General features: G+C 40.9%; 1 protein-coding gene across 1 annotated transcript; it reads left to right on the top strand.

Annotated features, from left to right (window-relative positions):
- Window positions 1–996: 996 nt before the first annotated feature.
- On the top strand, window positions 997–2,703 carry LOC129774465 (protein fem-1 homolog A-like). Its single transcript, XM_055778205.1, has one exon. It carries the CDS (start codon window positions 997–999, stop codon window positions 2,701–2,703), a length of 1,707 nt encoding a protein of 568 aa, XP_055634180.1.
- The last annotated feature ends 12,323 nt before the right edge of the window (window positions 2,704–15,026 follow it).

Below are 15,026 nucleotides of genomic sequence, written 5' to 3'. Positions count from 1 at the left end.
CCCATTGAAAACGGGATCCGTGCGGAGATGAATGGCCATTAAATTACATTCCTCCACCTCATTGTAAGTGTGTTTGTACGTATGTATGTTTGTGTGTGTGTGTGGGAGCAGGCAGTCCCAATCTGCCGTTGAAGCTGAAATAAATTGCTTCCAATGGAATTGAAGGAGCGCTTTGGTCCGGCAAAAGAGCATCAGGTGCCACTTGCTGCTGCTGCCTTCCGGTCTTACAACAGCATCCGGAGCAAATCTTGGCCATCTGCTGGATATCAATTAATGCATGCTGTGTGGCTGTGTGTGTTATAATAATTATTACTTGTAATAACAACCAGCGAATCATTCTCTCGCTCTAATAAATATCTCCTGCTGGTTCCGATTTCCGCCTATTAAATGGGATGAGATGGGCCGCAATTAATCTCAGCTGGACGAGAAAGATGAGATTTGCTGCCTCTGCCGGAAGAAGGAATGTCTGCTGGATGGCTTGGGATTTGCCATGGCCGATATGGGCCGTTTTGGAACGGATTCAAGGAACGGTGGAGCTGTTGAATAATGAAATAAATCTCCATATCATATTCGTTATTTTCGATAAGATTATGTTCGGCAATAACGAACTGTGGCTCTCGTGTAGATCAAAACTAGAAAAAAAATAGAAAACAACAAGAACTAATGATAAGACTATTTTAATGAACCGATAATTTGTTTTGTTGTGTTGCAGTTGTTATGCAGAGCTCCAAGTGAGCCAAGTGAGCAAAGAAACTGCTACCTGTAACATGTAATACATTGGTTTTGTTTTTTCCTTTGAGAGTCGGTAGACTCTCGGTAGAAATATGCGAATTTGTACCCTGCCTACGATTGGGTACATAAAACGGGAGCGAGGAGATGATTTCATTACAGTTTAGGCGTAACAACCAAGGCGTACAAGTAATTCCAGTCTGTAGTTCAACTGAACGAAAACCCTGACGCAAGCAAAACACAAACAATTGCAAACGCATCATTAACATGAGCGAATACACTGAAGAGTATTTGTCGAACATGACGACATCCCTGTGCACGGCAATTCAAACGTCTACCGAGAACTTACCTAAAGAACTCCGCGAGAAATTGCAGTCCTTCCCCCGGAACATCCGCAAGAAGGTGGCGGCGACTACGAAGGACGGTTTCACAGCCCTAGCCAAGGCGTGTGTAGTTGGGAACGCTACAATAGTGAAATACCTGAAAAAGGTGTGCGATGTCAACATCGAACAGAAAAGCGCAGATCCGCTCGGCTTGGACTCCCAGACGAACAGCTATACCCCTCTGGGTTGGGCTTGTAAATCCGGGCACTCGGAAGTCCTCAAATATCTCATCCATCTTGGTGCAGATGTGGATGGTCCATCCGATTGCGGTTCAACGCCAGTACTAATTGCTTGTATCCAGAAGGATGACGATATGGTTCGGTATTTGATGAAGAAAGGGGCGGACCTTCGGAAACCAAACAACAACGGTGAGACCTGTTTCTTCACATGGATAAAATGGTGTTTACTTGAATTCAACAAAAGTAAACTGAAAACAGCCCTACTGCTGTTGGACCACGGAGCTGACCCATTCGCATCGTGTAACGGAGATGATGCTCTCCAGTTTGTGGTCAAAAAAGGAAATCACAAGATGGTGCTTTTTCTCATTCACCATGTCAGTTATACACCAGAAAGGATGGCTGATGCGTTCGAGCTGCTTGGAGCAGCAATATACATGAAGTTCGCCAATCAATCGTTGGCAGTTCGCTTCTGGCGCGATGCTCTTGACATTCGGATGTTCGGGGACAATTACATTATAAAACTGCCGGAGAATCCACCGCAAGCCATCTATGGAAACGCCAATGAATTCAATACCAATGCTGAACTGGATGAAATAGCCGTTGATCTCGATGCAATCGGTATTCAGAGTTTGTTGATCTACGAGAGAATATTGGGAATCGACGATAAAGAGACTGTGGTAAACATGATATGTCTGGGCTATTACTACCAGCAAACGAACCGGAATCAAATGTGTATGGATCTATGGGTGCGGGTGCTGCAAAGACACGTTCAAAAATACACCATGTCGTGCTTCAAAACCTTGTATATCTTGCAGAGAATATTGGGATTTATGTTGGATTCGGTACATGCGAGAGATACGATTCCACCGCAATTTGAAGATGTTTGGACCGTATTCAAGCTGCTCGCATCGAGTGTCATCAAGAATCGGCAGCTAGTCAACACCAAAGAGCAGCAGATAAACGTGGATTGTATGGTCCATTACCTAGCGTATCTAATCGATGTCCTGCTCTGTGTAGCTAAAAGCGGCGAAGAACGTGAGATGATCAAGAAATTCGTTCGACCACTGGTCTCCAAGGATGTCCGTTGCCCGAAAACCGGGCAAACACTGTTGCATCTGTCCGTTCAGCCTGGAGGTCACAGGTATGATGTGAAAGGACCTGGCTTTAGGTGGGTTTTTCAAGCTGGAAGCGTGACGAAGCTCTTGCTAGAGTGCGGAGCCCATATAGATTCACCGGACTCGACAGGCACCCGGCCGTCGGAGCTGCTCGTGAAAAATCCACGCAACAACATTCCCGTTTACAATTTTATCTCCCTCAAATGCTTCTGCGCGAACACGATCGTTAAGAATGAAATACCCTATGCAGGTATAGTGTCCCGCGTCATGGAGGATTTTGTCCGAAAACACGAATGACAGCATATGAAGCTCGAACGTCGAACGAAGCGTCGAACAGTACATACACAAAAGTTGTAGAGTTAATGTAGTATCAATACAGTGATAAGCATTAATAAAAGTACACCTTGGATGCTTAGAAACTTTTCTCTATTTTCTACTACCATAATTTTAAAGAATTGTTTGTTAACTATTGCTTTTTCAAGTAATTAACAAGTTTTGCCAATTTTGTTAGATTTAGTTAGATTAGATTTAGCCCACACCCGAAAAATAGTATTAAAATCTCTCGAAACCATTGAGTTACTCCTCGTTTCTTCATGATATGATGTTATGATTTAAATACAAACGTGCGGTATTGTTAACAATCGATTTTGAAGCGATATAAACAAAGTTTTGTTTACATTGTATTAAAAACAGCATTAGATAACGATTTTCTCAATTTTATTTGAATAAAAAACAGTTTTGTTAATTAAAAAATAGCAATTTAATGAGTCTTTATTATAAAACCAACATTCTTCATAGCATTTCCATAATATTTAGCTGGATTCAATTCTTTAAACTTAAGCCAAACTTTTTATTTCAATGACACGCAAAATAAAAATAGAAAACAAATATAAAAGCCCGAGTTCGTGAAATAACAAATCACGCAATAAACTAAAAAAACTAAAGGAGGAGGTTTCGTGAGCCGTGAAGCCCGGAAATAAGTGCCCTTATCAGTGACACCATCTTTTACCACTTTGTTGTCGAGATGGGCGCACAGGTTCTCAATCGTGTTGAGATCAGAACTTTATGGTGGCCATACAAGGGGTTTTATTTTGCGTGAACGAAAACAGGTTTTGGTCTTCTTAGCAGTATGCTTCGTGTCGTTGTCCCGTTGGAAAACGAAGCTGTTTCGTAGGCTAGTTTTTCGATGCGATCCCTTCAGGTCGTCCTTAAGGATGTCGATGTAGACATCTACTGTCATGATTCCATGAATTCGCACCAGATTTCCAACACCAGTCTAGGAAGAGTATCCCCACACCATTACATTGCTTCCTCCGTGCTTGACTGTACCCTGCAAATGACGTTCATCATCCCTCCGCAACACTTTTTCGCGCCGCTTCTTGTTGAAAATTCAAATTTCGATTCGTCAGTCCAAAGTACTTTTTGGACGTAGGACTTTGATTTCTATATAGGGGGGTCACTCTACGGAAAAGGTAACGTTTGTTAAGAGTTTTCAAATGCATATTACGCATAATCTTTCTTACGATATATGTTATAATATATACCTTTAGACGGCAAATTCATCTACCATTTTTTGTCTGAGGCATCAACAATGGAAATAATTAAACAAGTGAGCAACTTAACAAATAAAAGAGGCATGTTTTGCGAGCGGATGCGAAGATAAATTATGTATTATGCATTCTTTCTTCCAACTTCGTTTCCATGAATGTTGTAGATAACATAACATTGCGTGCAATAACTCTTTCTATCTAGCAGGTTAGGTTTCATGCATCACTCAAACTTCATGCAAGATTTCATCAAAGCAACGAAGAAAGTGTCACCTATACAGTGATCGTTCATTAATTAGGAGGAGGTAGCGATTATCATGTGAAGACTTATTGAGATCGGCATTACATCGCATCACAAAAATGAAATGAACTGAAATATTAATATTTTTCATGACTCATATTCATAATTCTCAATGACTTAATTCCTTCTATGATAGATTTAGCAGTAGAACCAATACGACTTGATTGTGATAGTAAAGGGTGTGTCACATCAAATTGCATCACGGAAAAAACGCTGTAGAAATTCGCCCAGTAGACCGATCCTTTTGAAAATTTTAGACAGTAAAATAAAAACTATTAAACAACTTTTGGCATTTTCTTTTTATTCATACTTCGAGCCCAAGCCCGCATGCTCGCACCTTCCTCTTTACCCCGTCCATAAGGTTCTGTACAACGTCAGGTTGTAGTTTTTTTGAACAGAAATCCATTTTCTCTTGAAGTCCGCCTCCGATTTGACATCTTTTGGGTTCTTCCAGAGGGACTGCTTCATAATCGCCCAATATTTCTCTATTGGGCGAAGCCCGGCGCGTTCTTTTTCCTTTGTGAGAGATTGGATCCCTTCTTAAGAATAAGATGAAATGTAAATACATATTAGATATAAGATAGGTTTAAGAATTGAGTGTGATGAGTGTGATTGAGAGTGTGAGTGTGATCATTGTCAACATATCCTCATATCCCCTCCTTTTCCTGAAGAATATATGTCACCCTTCTAAACTCGAGTCGACCGCGAGTAATCGGTTTCCTATATTATTAACATTAGAATTAAGGAAAAATGTATATATACTAGTAACAATACAGTAAGGAGTTCGGCTCCTTTAAACCTATGTAACTGAGCCTGTAAAAATAAACGATTTAAATAAAAAAAAATAAAAACAAATAAAAACAAGATTTCGGATTTGCATGCTGATTTTCTTTCCACCCATTTCGATTTTGTTCAAAACTCTTTGTGTGGACAACAACAATCGCCTTTTATGTGTCAACGAAAACAACACTTCATTTATATCGCGTCAACTGAATCACTGAGAGATTGTAAATAATATTATATATTCTATATTTTTTATATAAAACAAATCAATATAAATTAAATCAACTGAACATGTGATATCCAAAGGATATCTGTAAGATTAAATGTATATAAAATGTTTGTACAAATAGTGTTACGTTGAACATGTTCGGTGCCACGACACCCATATATAAAAAATATTAGAATACTAAAAATATTATGTTACAGTTAGAGCCTTTTTCTTTACAGATTTCAGATAGCTCCAAACGTTTATTGGGGAATGGATTTGGGGAACCATTACTCAGATAGAGGAATACTGCCAAGGTCAAATATTGTCCAAATATGTTTCTGAAATAATCAGCGAGATGCAACGAAATTAATAAAATGTGAAACATTACTTCAAACAGCAACCACATGGAACTTTTAGGAAAGCAAGCGTCCAATTGTTGGTTTCATTCTTCGACAGCTCATGGATGATCATGGATATAAAATGGGTGGGACCAAGATGTTAATCGACCATTGCCATAGCTATTTATGCTGTGTGCCGGACGTTTCCAACATGTATTACTAAAATTGAATTTGAAATATTATTTCAGCGGTTTCCGAGGATGGTTCGATCATTCTTTTGTTGAAGAAAAAGGAATATGTAAAACAAGTATACGAGACTTTGCTTTAAAACGGGGAAATAATCTTGGTTACAAAGTCATAAACGGAATAATACAATTAGATAAAAATGCAACGGTTGAGGCACAAAAAGCTATGCATCTTTGTAAAATCATGAGATATGTGATGCTTTTTGTAAATGCCAATAACACTACCGATTAGACTCGTGACAGTCAATTATGATAATGCTTTTCCCTCAATGCCAGATTAATTGAGAGGATTTTTTCGAAAATGATTTATCAAAAATGATATTTCAGAACGATATTTCAGTGAAGAATTAAATAGAAATAACTTTGAAAATAAATTGTTCTTGGAGAATATTTGTGTTTATTTATTATTTTTTTTTATTTCTGTATTATAGTGACTTTCAACACATTTGGCTGGTTCGTCACTTTTACCTTCCATTTCGGAAGAATGTCGGGAGTGAGAATTGAACTCGTGACCTTTAGCGTGAGAGGTATGGATGTTACCGCTACGCCAGATCGCCTCCTTTTTATTATTTTTGAAATGATTAAATTTCACCGTAATCGAAGGTCTTGTTTCACCTGTCCAGTTTTCTGTTCTCTTTGCTTTCTTGCACCTGCTACCGCAAACTAAACATAGTTCATTAGCATGCATTCTTTGTTGAATTCTAAATTCTGCTCATATTATTCACTTTGAGGGAATTTCTCGGCTCATCTCGACAAGGAATAAAAAACTAAAAACTAAATGAAAAACTTCACGAAAAATTATTCTAAACATATAAAAAAAAGAACCTCAATTGTCAGCGAGGTTCTGGAACAAAATCATTGCGGATTATGAAAATCGCGGATAATCCGATGTTTTTAAAATGGTTAAAATAATCAATTGTTAGATGGTCTGCTTGAATTTACTGATTACAATAACCGACTTACAGTGACTTCCCGTGGCGTTGCTATAAGGTAAGATCGCAAATCAATACAATTTGTCTCAATGGCCAAAGTATCAGTGTAAATACACTTCCAAAAGAGCCCCAATTCGTATGTGTTATAAATTTGCTCATGTTACGCTCTCGTATAATCAGAATTATGCTGTATATGCAAATACGCCTTCTATATATATATTTATTTTTTTTTTCCCAAAATATATTTTTTATTAAGGCACATGTGGCGTTAGCCTGACGGGGCCGGGAGTCCAATATTTTGACAATTTTTGTCTTACAACTATGTTAGTAATATGTAACCGATTACTCGCGGTTGGCTCGAGGTTAGTATTACAAGTGTTCTCATAATTGGTATGTTGCAGTCTTCGATGCTCTATGCGTGTGCCCGACACGGGCTACTTCCTATTGGGATGCAGCTGACCATTAATCAGCAACGCCCCCCTAGTCTGTACCCCATATCTAGCGTGGTGCGTCTTTCTCGACTCGAGGAATCCAGGATAGAATGGTCACTAGCCGGCGCAATCATCAGTTCGTGTAGAGTTGTCATGAGCGGTACAACCTTTGGCTCTTGTTGAATGATCAGTGGACTGCACAACCTTTGGCCCGTGTATCTGTAAAGAGTGTGTGTATGTATTGCCGCGACTAAGTAAAAGTTTATAGATCGGATAGGAGGGATATGAAACAGGGACACAACGAAGGAAACATCATTAAACGTTGACATCGGCGTTTCTGAGGAACAGGTATAGATGAAGCAGAAGATCAGGATCCGATTGTCTGCCTTGTGCTCTCAGTGCTCTAGAGAGCTGAGAGCGAGCAGCATGGAACCGGATACACGACCAGACAACATGCTCGATGTCGTGGTAGCCATCGCCACAACCACAAAGATTGTTTGCTGCGAGCCCAATGCGATAGAGATGCGCGTTTAGGTTGTAGTGATTGGACATAAGCCGAGATATCACGCGAATGAAATCACGACCTACATTCAATCCCTTGAACCATGCACTCGTCGAGACCTTAGGGATAATCGTGTGTAACCAACGACCGAACTCATCTTCACTCCACATGCGCTGCCAACTAACAAGTGTGTCCTGACGAGGAATGTGAAAAAATTCATTATAGGCAAATTGCCTTTCAAAAAGTGTGCCTTCTGAAGCGCCCACCTTAGCTAGCGAGTCCGCTTTCTCATTCCCCGGAATCGAGCAATGAGAGGGAACCCATGCTAAGGTAATCTTGAATAATTTTTCGACCAAAACACTCAATAGATGTCTTATTCTTGTTAGGAAATAAGATGAGCGTTTATCAACTTTCATTGAGCGGATTGCCTCTATTGAGCTGAGACTGTCTGAAAAAATAAAATAATGGTCGATGGGCAGTGTTTCAATGATCCCTAGAGCATAGTATATCGCACCCATTTCTGCGACATACATGGAACAAGGATCTTTGAGTTTGAAAGAGGCACTGGAATTTTCATTGAAGATGCCGAAGCCAGTGGACCCGTTTATGTATGAACCGTCAGTAAAGAACATTTTATCAGATCCAACTTTCCCATATTTTTCCGAAAATATCGACGGAATAACATTGGAGCGTAGGTGATCTGGTATTCCATGGATTTTTTGTCGCATGGACAGATAAAAAATGACAGAGGAATTGCAAAAGTATGGGAAGCAAACTTGGTTGGAGATGCCTGGTGAAGGGAGCACGTCGTGGGTAAGGTACTCATGGTATAAAGACATAAAACTTGACTGAGGAGTCAGCTGGAGTAGATTTTCGAAGTTATCAATCACCAATGGATTCATGATCTTGCAACGGATGAGAAATCTGTAGGATAATTCTGTGAACCGAAGAGTAAGCGGGGGTACTCCTGCCAAAACTTCGAGACTCATCGTATGTGTCGAATGCAAACACCCCATGGCTATACGCAAGCAACGATATTGTATCCTCTCCAGCTTGAGAATATGAATCCTGGCAGCTGATCGGAAGCAAAAACTGCCATATTCTAACACTGACAATATCGTTGTTTTGTACAACTGAATGAGGTCTCCTGGATGGGCACCCCACCATGTTCCGGTTATTGTTTGGAGAAAATTGATTCTTTGCTGGCATTTCTGTTTCAAATACGCAATGTGTATTCCCCAGGTACATTTAGAGTCAAAATATACTCCAAGGTATTTGAAAAACATCGAGTGCCTGATCGCTTTGCCGGATAGGTGAAGCTGGAATTGGGAGGGTTCGTGCTTCCTAGAAAAAACGACCATTTCAGTTTTCTCCGTAGAGAATTCGATACCCAGCTTGAGGGCCCACGTGAACAGATTGTTCATGGTATCTTGCAACGACTTTTGCAGAGCGACGGGATTAGTACCCGTGATGGAAATAACTCCATCGTCTGCAAGTTGTCTCAGCGTGCAGTCTCTAGTTAGACAATCATCCATATCATTGACGTAAAAACTGTACAAATGCCCCTTTGATATCGAGAAAAACGGAAGCCATTTGTTCTTTGCGAGCAAATGCGATTTGGATTTCAGAAGATAGCAGCGCGAGACAATCATTCGTCCCTTTACCTCGGCGGAAGCCAAACTGCGTATTTGACAGCAAATTGTTCGTTTCGACCCACTTGTCTAAACGAAGTAGAATCATTTTCTCTAACAATTTGCGAATACAGGATAACATTGCAATCGGCCTATACGAGTTGTGATCGCAAGCCGGCTTGTTGGGTTTTCGTATGGCTATCACTCTCACTTGTCTCCAGTCATGCGGGACAATATTCAGCTCCAGAAACTTGTTGAACAAGTTCAGCAAACGCTGTTTTGCCAAGTCGGGAAGATTCTTCAACAAGGTGAATTTAATCTTGTCCGACCCCGGAGCTGAATTGTTACATGAGAGGAGGGCAATTGAGAATTCTACCATCGAAAAATTCTCATAGTCGCATTGGAGCGGAATATCGCGTACGACGCTTTGTGCAGGAACAGAATCGGGACAAACCTTCCTTGCAAATTTGAAAATCCAACGGTCAGAGTATTCCTCACTTTCATTGGTATGGTTCCAGCCACGCATTCTCCTAGCCGTATTCCAAAGAGTACTCATAGCGGTCTCCCTTGACAAACCATTGACGAACTTCCGCCAATATCCACGCTTTTTTGCTTTAATCAGACCTTTTAGTTTGGCTTCTAGAGCTTGGTACTTTCGAAACCATTCCACTAATCCAGTTTTCCTGAATTTTTTGAAAGCGGATGATTTTTCAAGGTAGACCTTTGAACACTCCTTGTCCCACCAAAGTGATGGAGGACGACGTCGGAAAGTGGTAGCAGGAACACGTTTCTTTTGAGCTTGAAGTGCGCTTTCATAAATCAAACTCGATATAAAGTTATACTCTTCGAGTGGAGGAAGTTCATGCATTGAAACAAGTGCTTCAGATATTGTTTCTGCAAATTTTCTCCAGTCAATATTCTTCGTGAGGTCATACGCAATATCAACTGACTCACTAGATTTTGATTCATTGGCGATCGATAAAATTATTGGTAGGTGATCACTACCGTGGGGATCTTGGATTACCTTCCATGTGCAATCCAGGGATAATGAAGAAGAGCAGAGAGATATGTCTAGCATGCTTGCCCGTGCAGGAGGGTTGGCTATCCTAGTTGCTTCCCCAGTATTTAAAACTGTCATGTTGAAGTTGTCGCACAGATCATAAATCAACGTGGCACGGTTGTCATCGTAGAGTGACCCCCATGCTGTTCCATGGGAGTTGAAGTCACCTAAGATTAACCGCGGCTCCGGCAATGCCTCGATAATATCAAAGAACTGATGGCGGCCTACCGTAGTCCTGGGAGGAATATATATCGAAGCAATGCAGAGTTCTTTGCCATTGATTTGTATCTGGCAAGCGACAACTTCAATGCCTGTAATCGATGGGATAGTGACTCTATAGAAGGAGTGACGTTTTTTGATCCCCAATAGTACGCCACCAAACGAGTCGTTACGATCTAGGCGAATAATGTTGAAATCGTGAAAATTCAGCTCGTCGGCTGAACAAAGCCATGTTTCACAGAGAGAAAATACATCACAGTTAGAACTGTGAACTAAAAATTTAAATTGGTCTAGTTTAGGGATGATGCTTCTGCAATTCCACTGTATTACAGTGGTCAAATCCTTGACCTCTTGCGCTGAATTAGGCATCGAGGGAAATGAACGCTGCTAAAAAGCCACATTTTTCTTTCAAAAATGTTCTCACAACCGGAAGCAAACATAATACTATGCTTTTAAGAGGATCATTTATATTTAAAGCATTTAAAATGTTATCCACAAGGTCTGAAAGCGCAAGCAGGCCAGGTAGTGGATGTTGCTTCGACCGCGAAAATGGAACAGACGTGTTCGTTGTTGTTCCGGGAAGTGCTGAGGACCCCTGGTTGGTAGCATGACCACGTAAACCGGGAGGTACTTGCTTCGGCCTATTCTCAGCACGTTCAGTTCGAGGCTTCATTCCAACTTGGGAAGTTTCGGTATGCTTTCTGGGGAGTGATGGAAAAGAAGTAATTTTTCTTTTCCTGATGGCACCCTGCGATGTACCGGAACATCCGGCATTGGGAGCGTCAGCAACAGGCTCGTCGTTCTGCAGAATGGAGTAGGGATTGTCCTGTGTCGTTGGCACGGAACTCTTAAGCATTTCTGCAAAATTCCGCTTGGAACGTTCCTTTAAGGAACGCTTGAGTTTTTCCCCTCGTTGTTTGTACACCGGGTATTGAATAAGATCATGAGGAGTCCCGCCGCAATGAAGACACTTGTGCTCTTTCGCGCAAGGATTCTCATCATGGCTCTCTCCACAATCTGCGCAACGTTTTTTATTGCAACAATAGGCGGCCGTGTGACCGAGTTGCATACATTTGTTGCATTTCATTACCCGGGGTACAAACAATCGAACAGGTAAACGAAGTGCCCCTATTGCAACGTAATTTGGAAGGGCGGAACCCTCAAAAGTCACACGAAAAGAGTTTGTCCGATTGAGAATTCTTTTGTCATTTTTATGTGACACAGATTTCAGTCGATCGCATGCAAGAATCTTCACAGTTTTTAGTGTGGAGTTCTTGAAGCGACCGACACCATCGATTATCTCTTTTCGGGTCAAACCCTTTTCGGTTATTACGCCGTCTATTTCGACGTTGCAACAGGGTACGTATACACGATACTCAATCGCAAAGAGGTCGCAGCGCGTTATTTTGTTCGCTTGGGTCCTGCTTGAGACGACAACTCGTAGTTTGTCTGGCCCCATCCGTGTAATTTCGGTAACGTCAGAAAAATGTTGAGTTAGTTCCTTCGAGATGCGAATGACATTGAGAGGTTTGGATTTTCGTCTAAAGTACACAATGAATGGGCCTTTGGAGCCTTCAGGGTATTCTTTAGGACGAAAATCCTGTTTCTCGTCGATTTCCTCATCTTCGGAACTATCAACTTCGTAAACAGAATTTTCTACCTCAATTTCTGCTTCATCCTCCTGCTCTTCAGGAGGAGGTTCGGTATCAGAAATATTCAATTGCGTCAACGGGGGGTCCTTTCCGCCCTCAGCCATATTAGAAAAATCGGCCAACTGTTCGATATGAACAGAATATAATAATTATCAAAATGAATAAGTAAAAAAAAAATATTATAAGGTTATGCTGCGGATAATATTTATATTAATTTATTTTATTTATATAAAATTCTAAAATGAAAAAAGACGGGTGGGTAATGTCGGGGACATAACCGGAGTGACGTAGGACTATACAAAGGGGACAGCTTTTGTTAAATATATATTTTAAATATATTGTTTTATTTTCTTCTCCTACGTGAATACCTACCTATCTACCTGAAAAATGGATTAGTTTACTGTTTACTCTTTATGAATATGTTGATGGTTCTGAAAAGAACCTTTGGTGTTGTGTTTTTGTTATCACTCGATATTCCCATCTTGTTCGGTTAAACCTTCCTGTTTAGCTATTGCGTTTGCCACTCGCCACAGCTTTCACAGTTGGAAAATTTCTTCCCATCCAGCTTGTAACATGTTGTTCAGTAAATTACATTTAATGTGACGTGCCGGAGAAACACTTTGCCACTCACTGAAACTATTTGTTGCCTTGATGAGCGCCGAACCGAAGCTGCTCTGTTCTTGATGCGGGTTTTCTGATTGTCGTGAGCAGCTTTGCAAGCCAACTCGAGCACTCCGACGGCCGAAACTCTATAATCGCTGTTAGGTATACTGGTTCTCCGGCACCAATCCGTTCGGCCTAGTTACCCTTGCGGAGCAATCAGTGAATGCGACCAACAGGGAACAGGAGACCTGCACGGTTCGAGTGAGACTTTGCCTTTCCCTTAACTTGTCCTCCTTTGTTACGCCCACGATGCCGATGCCGTACAACTACACGGGTTTACGGTTTGAAAGAAAATAAGATATTTTTTTGGGGTCCGCGTGTTTTATACTCTAGCGGTGCACACTCACAGGATAGAGACAAATCGGCAGACTCAGCCAGAGGGGCGAGTCCAACAAGACGAACGAATGAGCGTTAAAAGGGAGCGATGGCAAAAAAATACATTCATTACGATTCGCTCGTTGGATTCACATGCAGGCTAAAAAGGGTCCTTTTCAGGATCACAAAATTATCTTCAATCTAAAGAGTTTATTGTTTTGTTATCACTCGATATCCCCATCTTGTTCGGCTAAACCTTGCTGTTTAGCGATTGCATTTGCCACTCGCCACAGCTTTCACAGTTGGAAAATTTCTTCCCATCCAGCTTTGTGACATGTTGTACAGTAAATTACATTCAATGCGACGTGCCGAAGCGCCACTCAGTGTCGCATTGGAGGCGATTTCAACCTGTAATTGAACATTTGCGATGACAGTGGTACAGTGTCGACTTTCAATGTGGGGTCATAATTTGGATCTCTATGTTTACAAAAATGTCCAACTAAATAAGTCGCATTACATGTCCGTCCAATTAGCTAAATGTCGAACTAATTGTAAATTACTGTACTTTCAATCTGGAAACAATTTAAGAATTGGTGAAAATTGAATAATCAGGAAAGTCCCCAACTATCAATAAGCTCAGAACAACTGCCAAATTCACATACTCATCAGATCCTGGCAAACAAATGATGAAAAAATCAATTTATGTTTTATTATTATTTTGGATAATGTTTTAGAAAGCATTGAACTGTATTTCCTAAACTCTTTTTGGAAGGTTTAATGGCCCTGAAAAGCGCCTTGTTTTATGGAATGGTTCCAATTTAGAAAACTTAGTACTCGTGGTTTTGAAAAAAACCATTTCGAACGCCCTCGATGCCGCCTTGTTCTGGATTTGCCACCAAAGCAGTTTGTATAAAGAACAAACTTTTTTCTTCTGCTACCTGATGCCGTTTTACGATTGCGTTTGCCACTCGACACTCGCTGCAACTGCCTGTTGTCTTGATGTCCACCGAACCGAATGTGTTCTGTTCCGAATGCGGGTTTTCTTATCGTCGCGAGCAGCTTTGCCAGCTAACTCGATCACTTCGGTGGCCGAAACTATATAACGCCGGCTAGGTGGACTGGTGCACTGGTACTAACGCGCTCGGCCTAGCTACCCTTGCGGGAAGATCCAGACCAACACGGTTCGAGCGGGATTTTGCCTTTCCCTTCACTTTTCCTCCTTTACCATGTCCAGACATGGCTGCTTGGGTTGGTTTGTTGATGTGTTGTGATGCGAACCGATGTGGTGTACGGTTTGAATGAGAATGATTGTTTGTTTCTTTGTTTTTAAGAGGCTTTAAACTTTGCAGTTCATTCGCCTCTACAATAATGAGAATGATCGTTACGGCAGCGGAGCGGGGATTTTTAAGCTGACTGGCTGGCTCGAGAATTACGCATGTGTGAGACTGCGACCAATGTTTCGTTAAGTTTTTTCTTTTTCTTTTCCAATCGTGCTTCATTCTATTTCGCTGCTGCTCTGGTTGCCCGTTTTGGTCGGTACGATTTGAGGAGCACAAAATGGACCAATCAAAAATGGGCACATAGTGCATTTTGACAATGCTTGATATTTCACAATTATTCCATTATTTATCTCAAGAAAAATGAAATGTTATTCGTTATGATAGATGCGTAGATATATTTCCTATCAATTGATGCAAAAACCTTTGCGATCTATTGAGAAATGCTCGAGTTATAAGCGTTCCAAATCTTGCATTTTTTCCTACTTGTTCAGTGCCTAGATTTCCATTTCACCA

This window comes from Toxorhynchites rutilus, chromosome 3 (assembly GCF_029784135.1).
Source record: "Toxorhynchites rutilus septentrionalis strain SRP chromosome 3, ASM2978413v1, whole genome shotgun sequence".
Classification (NCBI taxonomy): Eukaryota; Metazoa; Arthropoda; class Insecta; order Diptera; family Culicidae; genus Toxorhynchites; species Toxorhynchites rutilus.
Note: the sequence above shows the minus strand (reverse complement) of the source record. Positions and strands in the feature narration are given on the sequence as shown.

Bases quoted from the DNA above. Each gene is read 5' to 3' on its own strand.
- LOC129774465 (XM_055778205.1), top strand. From the start codon at position 997: ATGAGCGAATACACTGAAGAGTATTTGTCGAACATGACGACATCCCTG.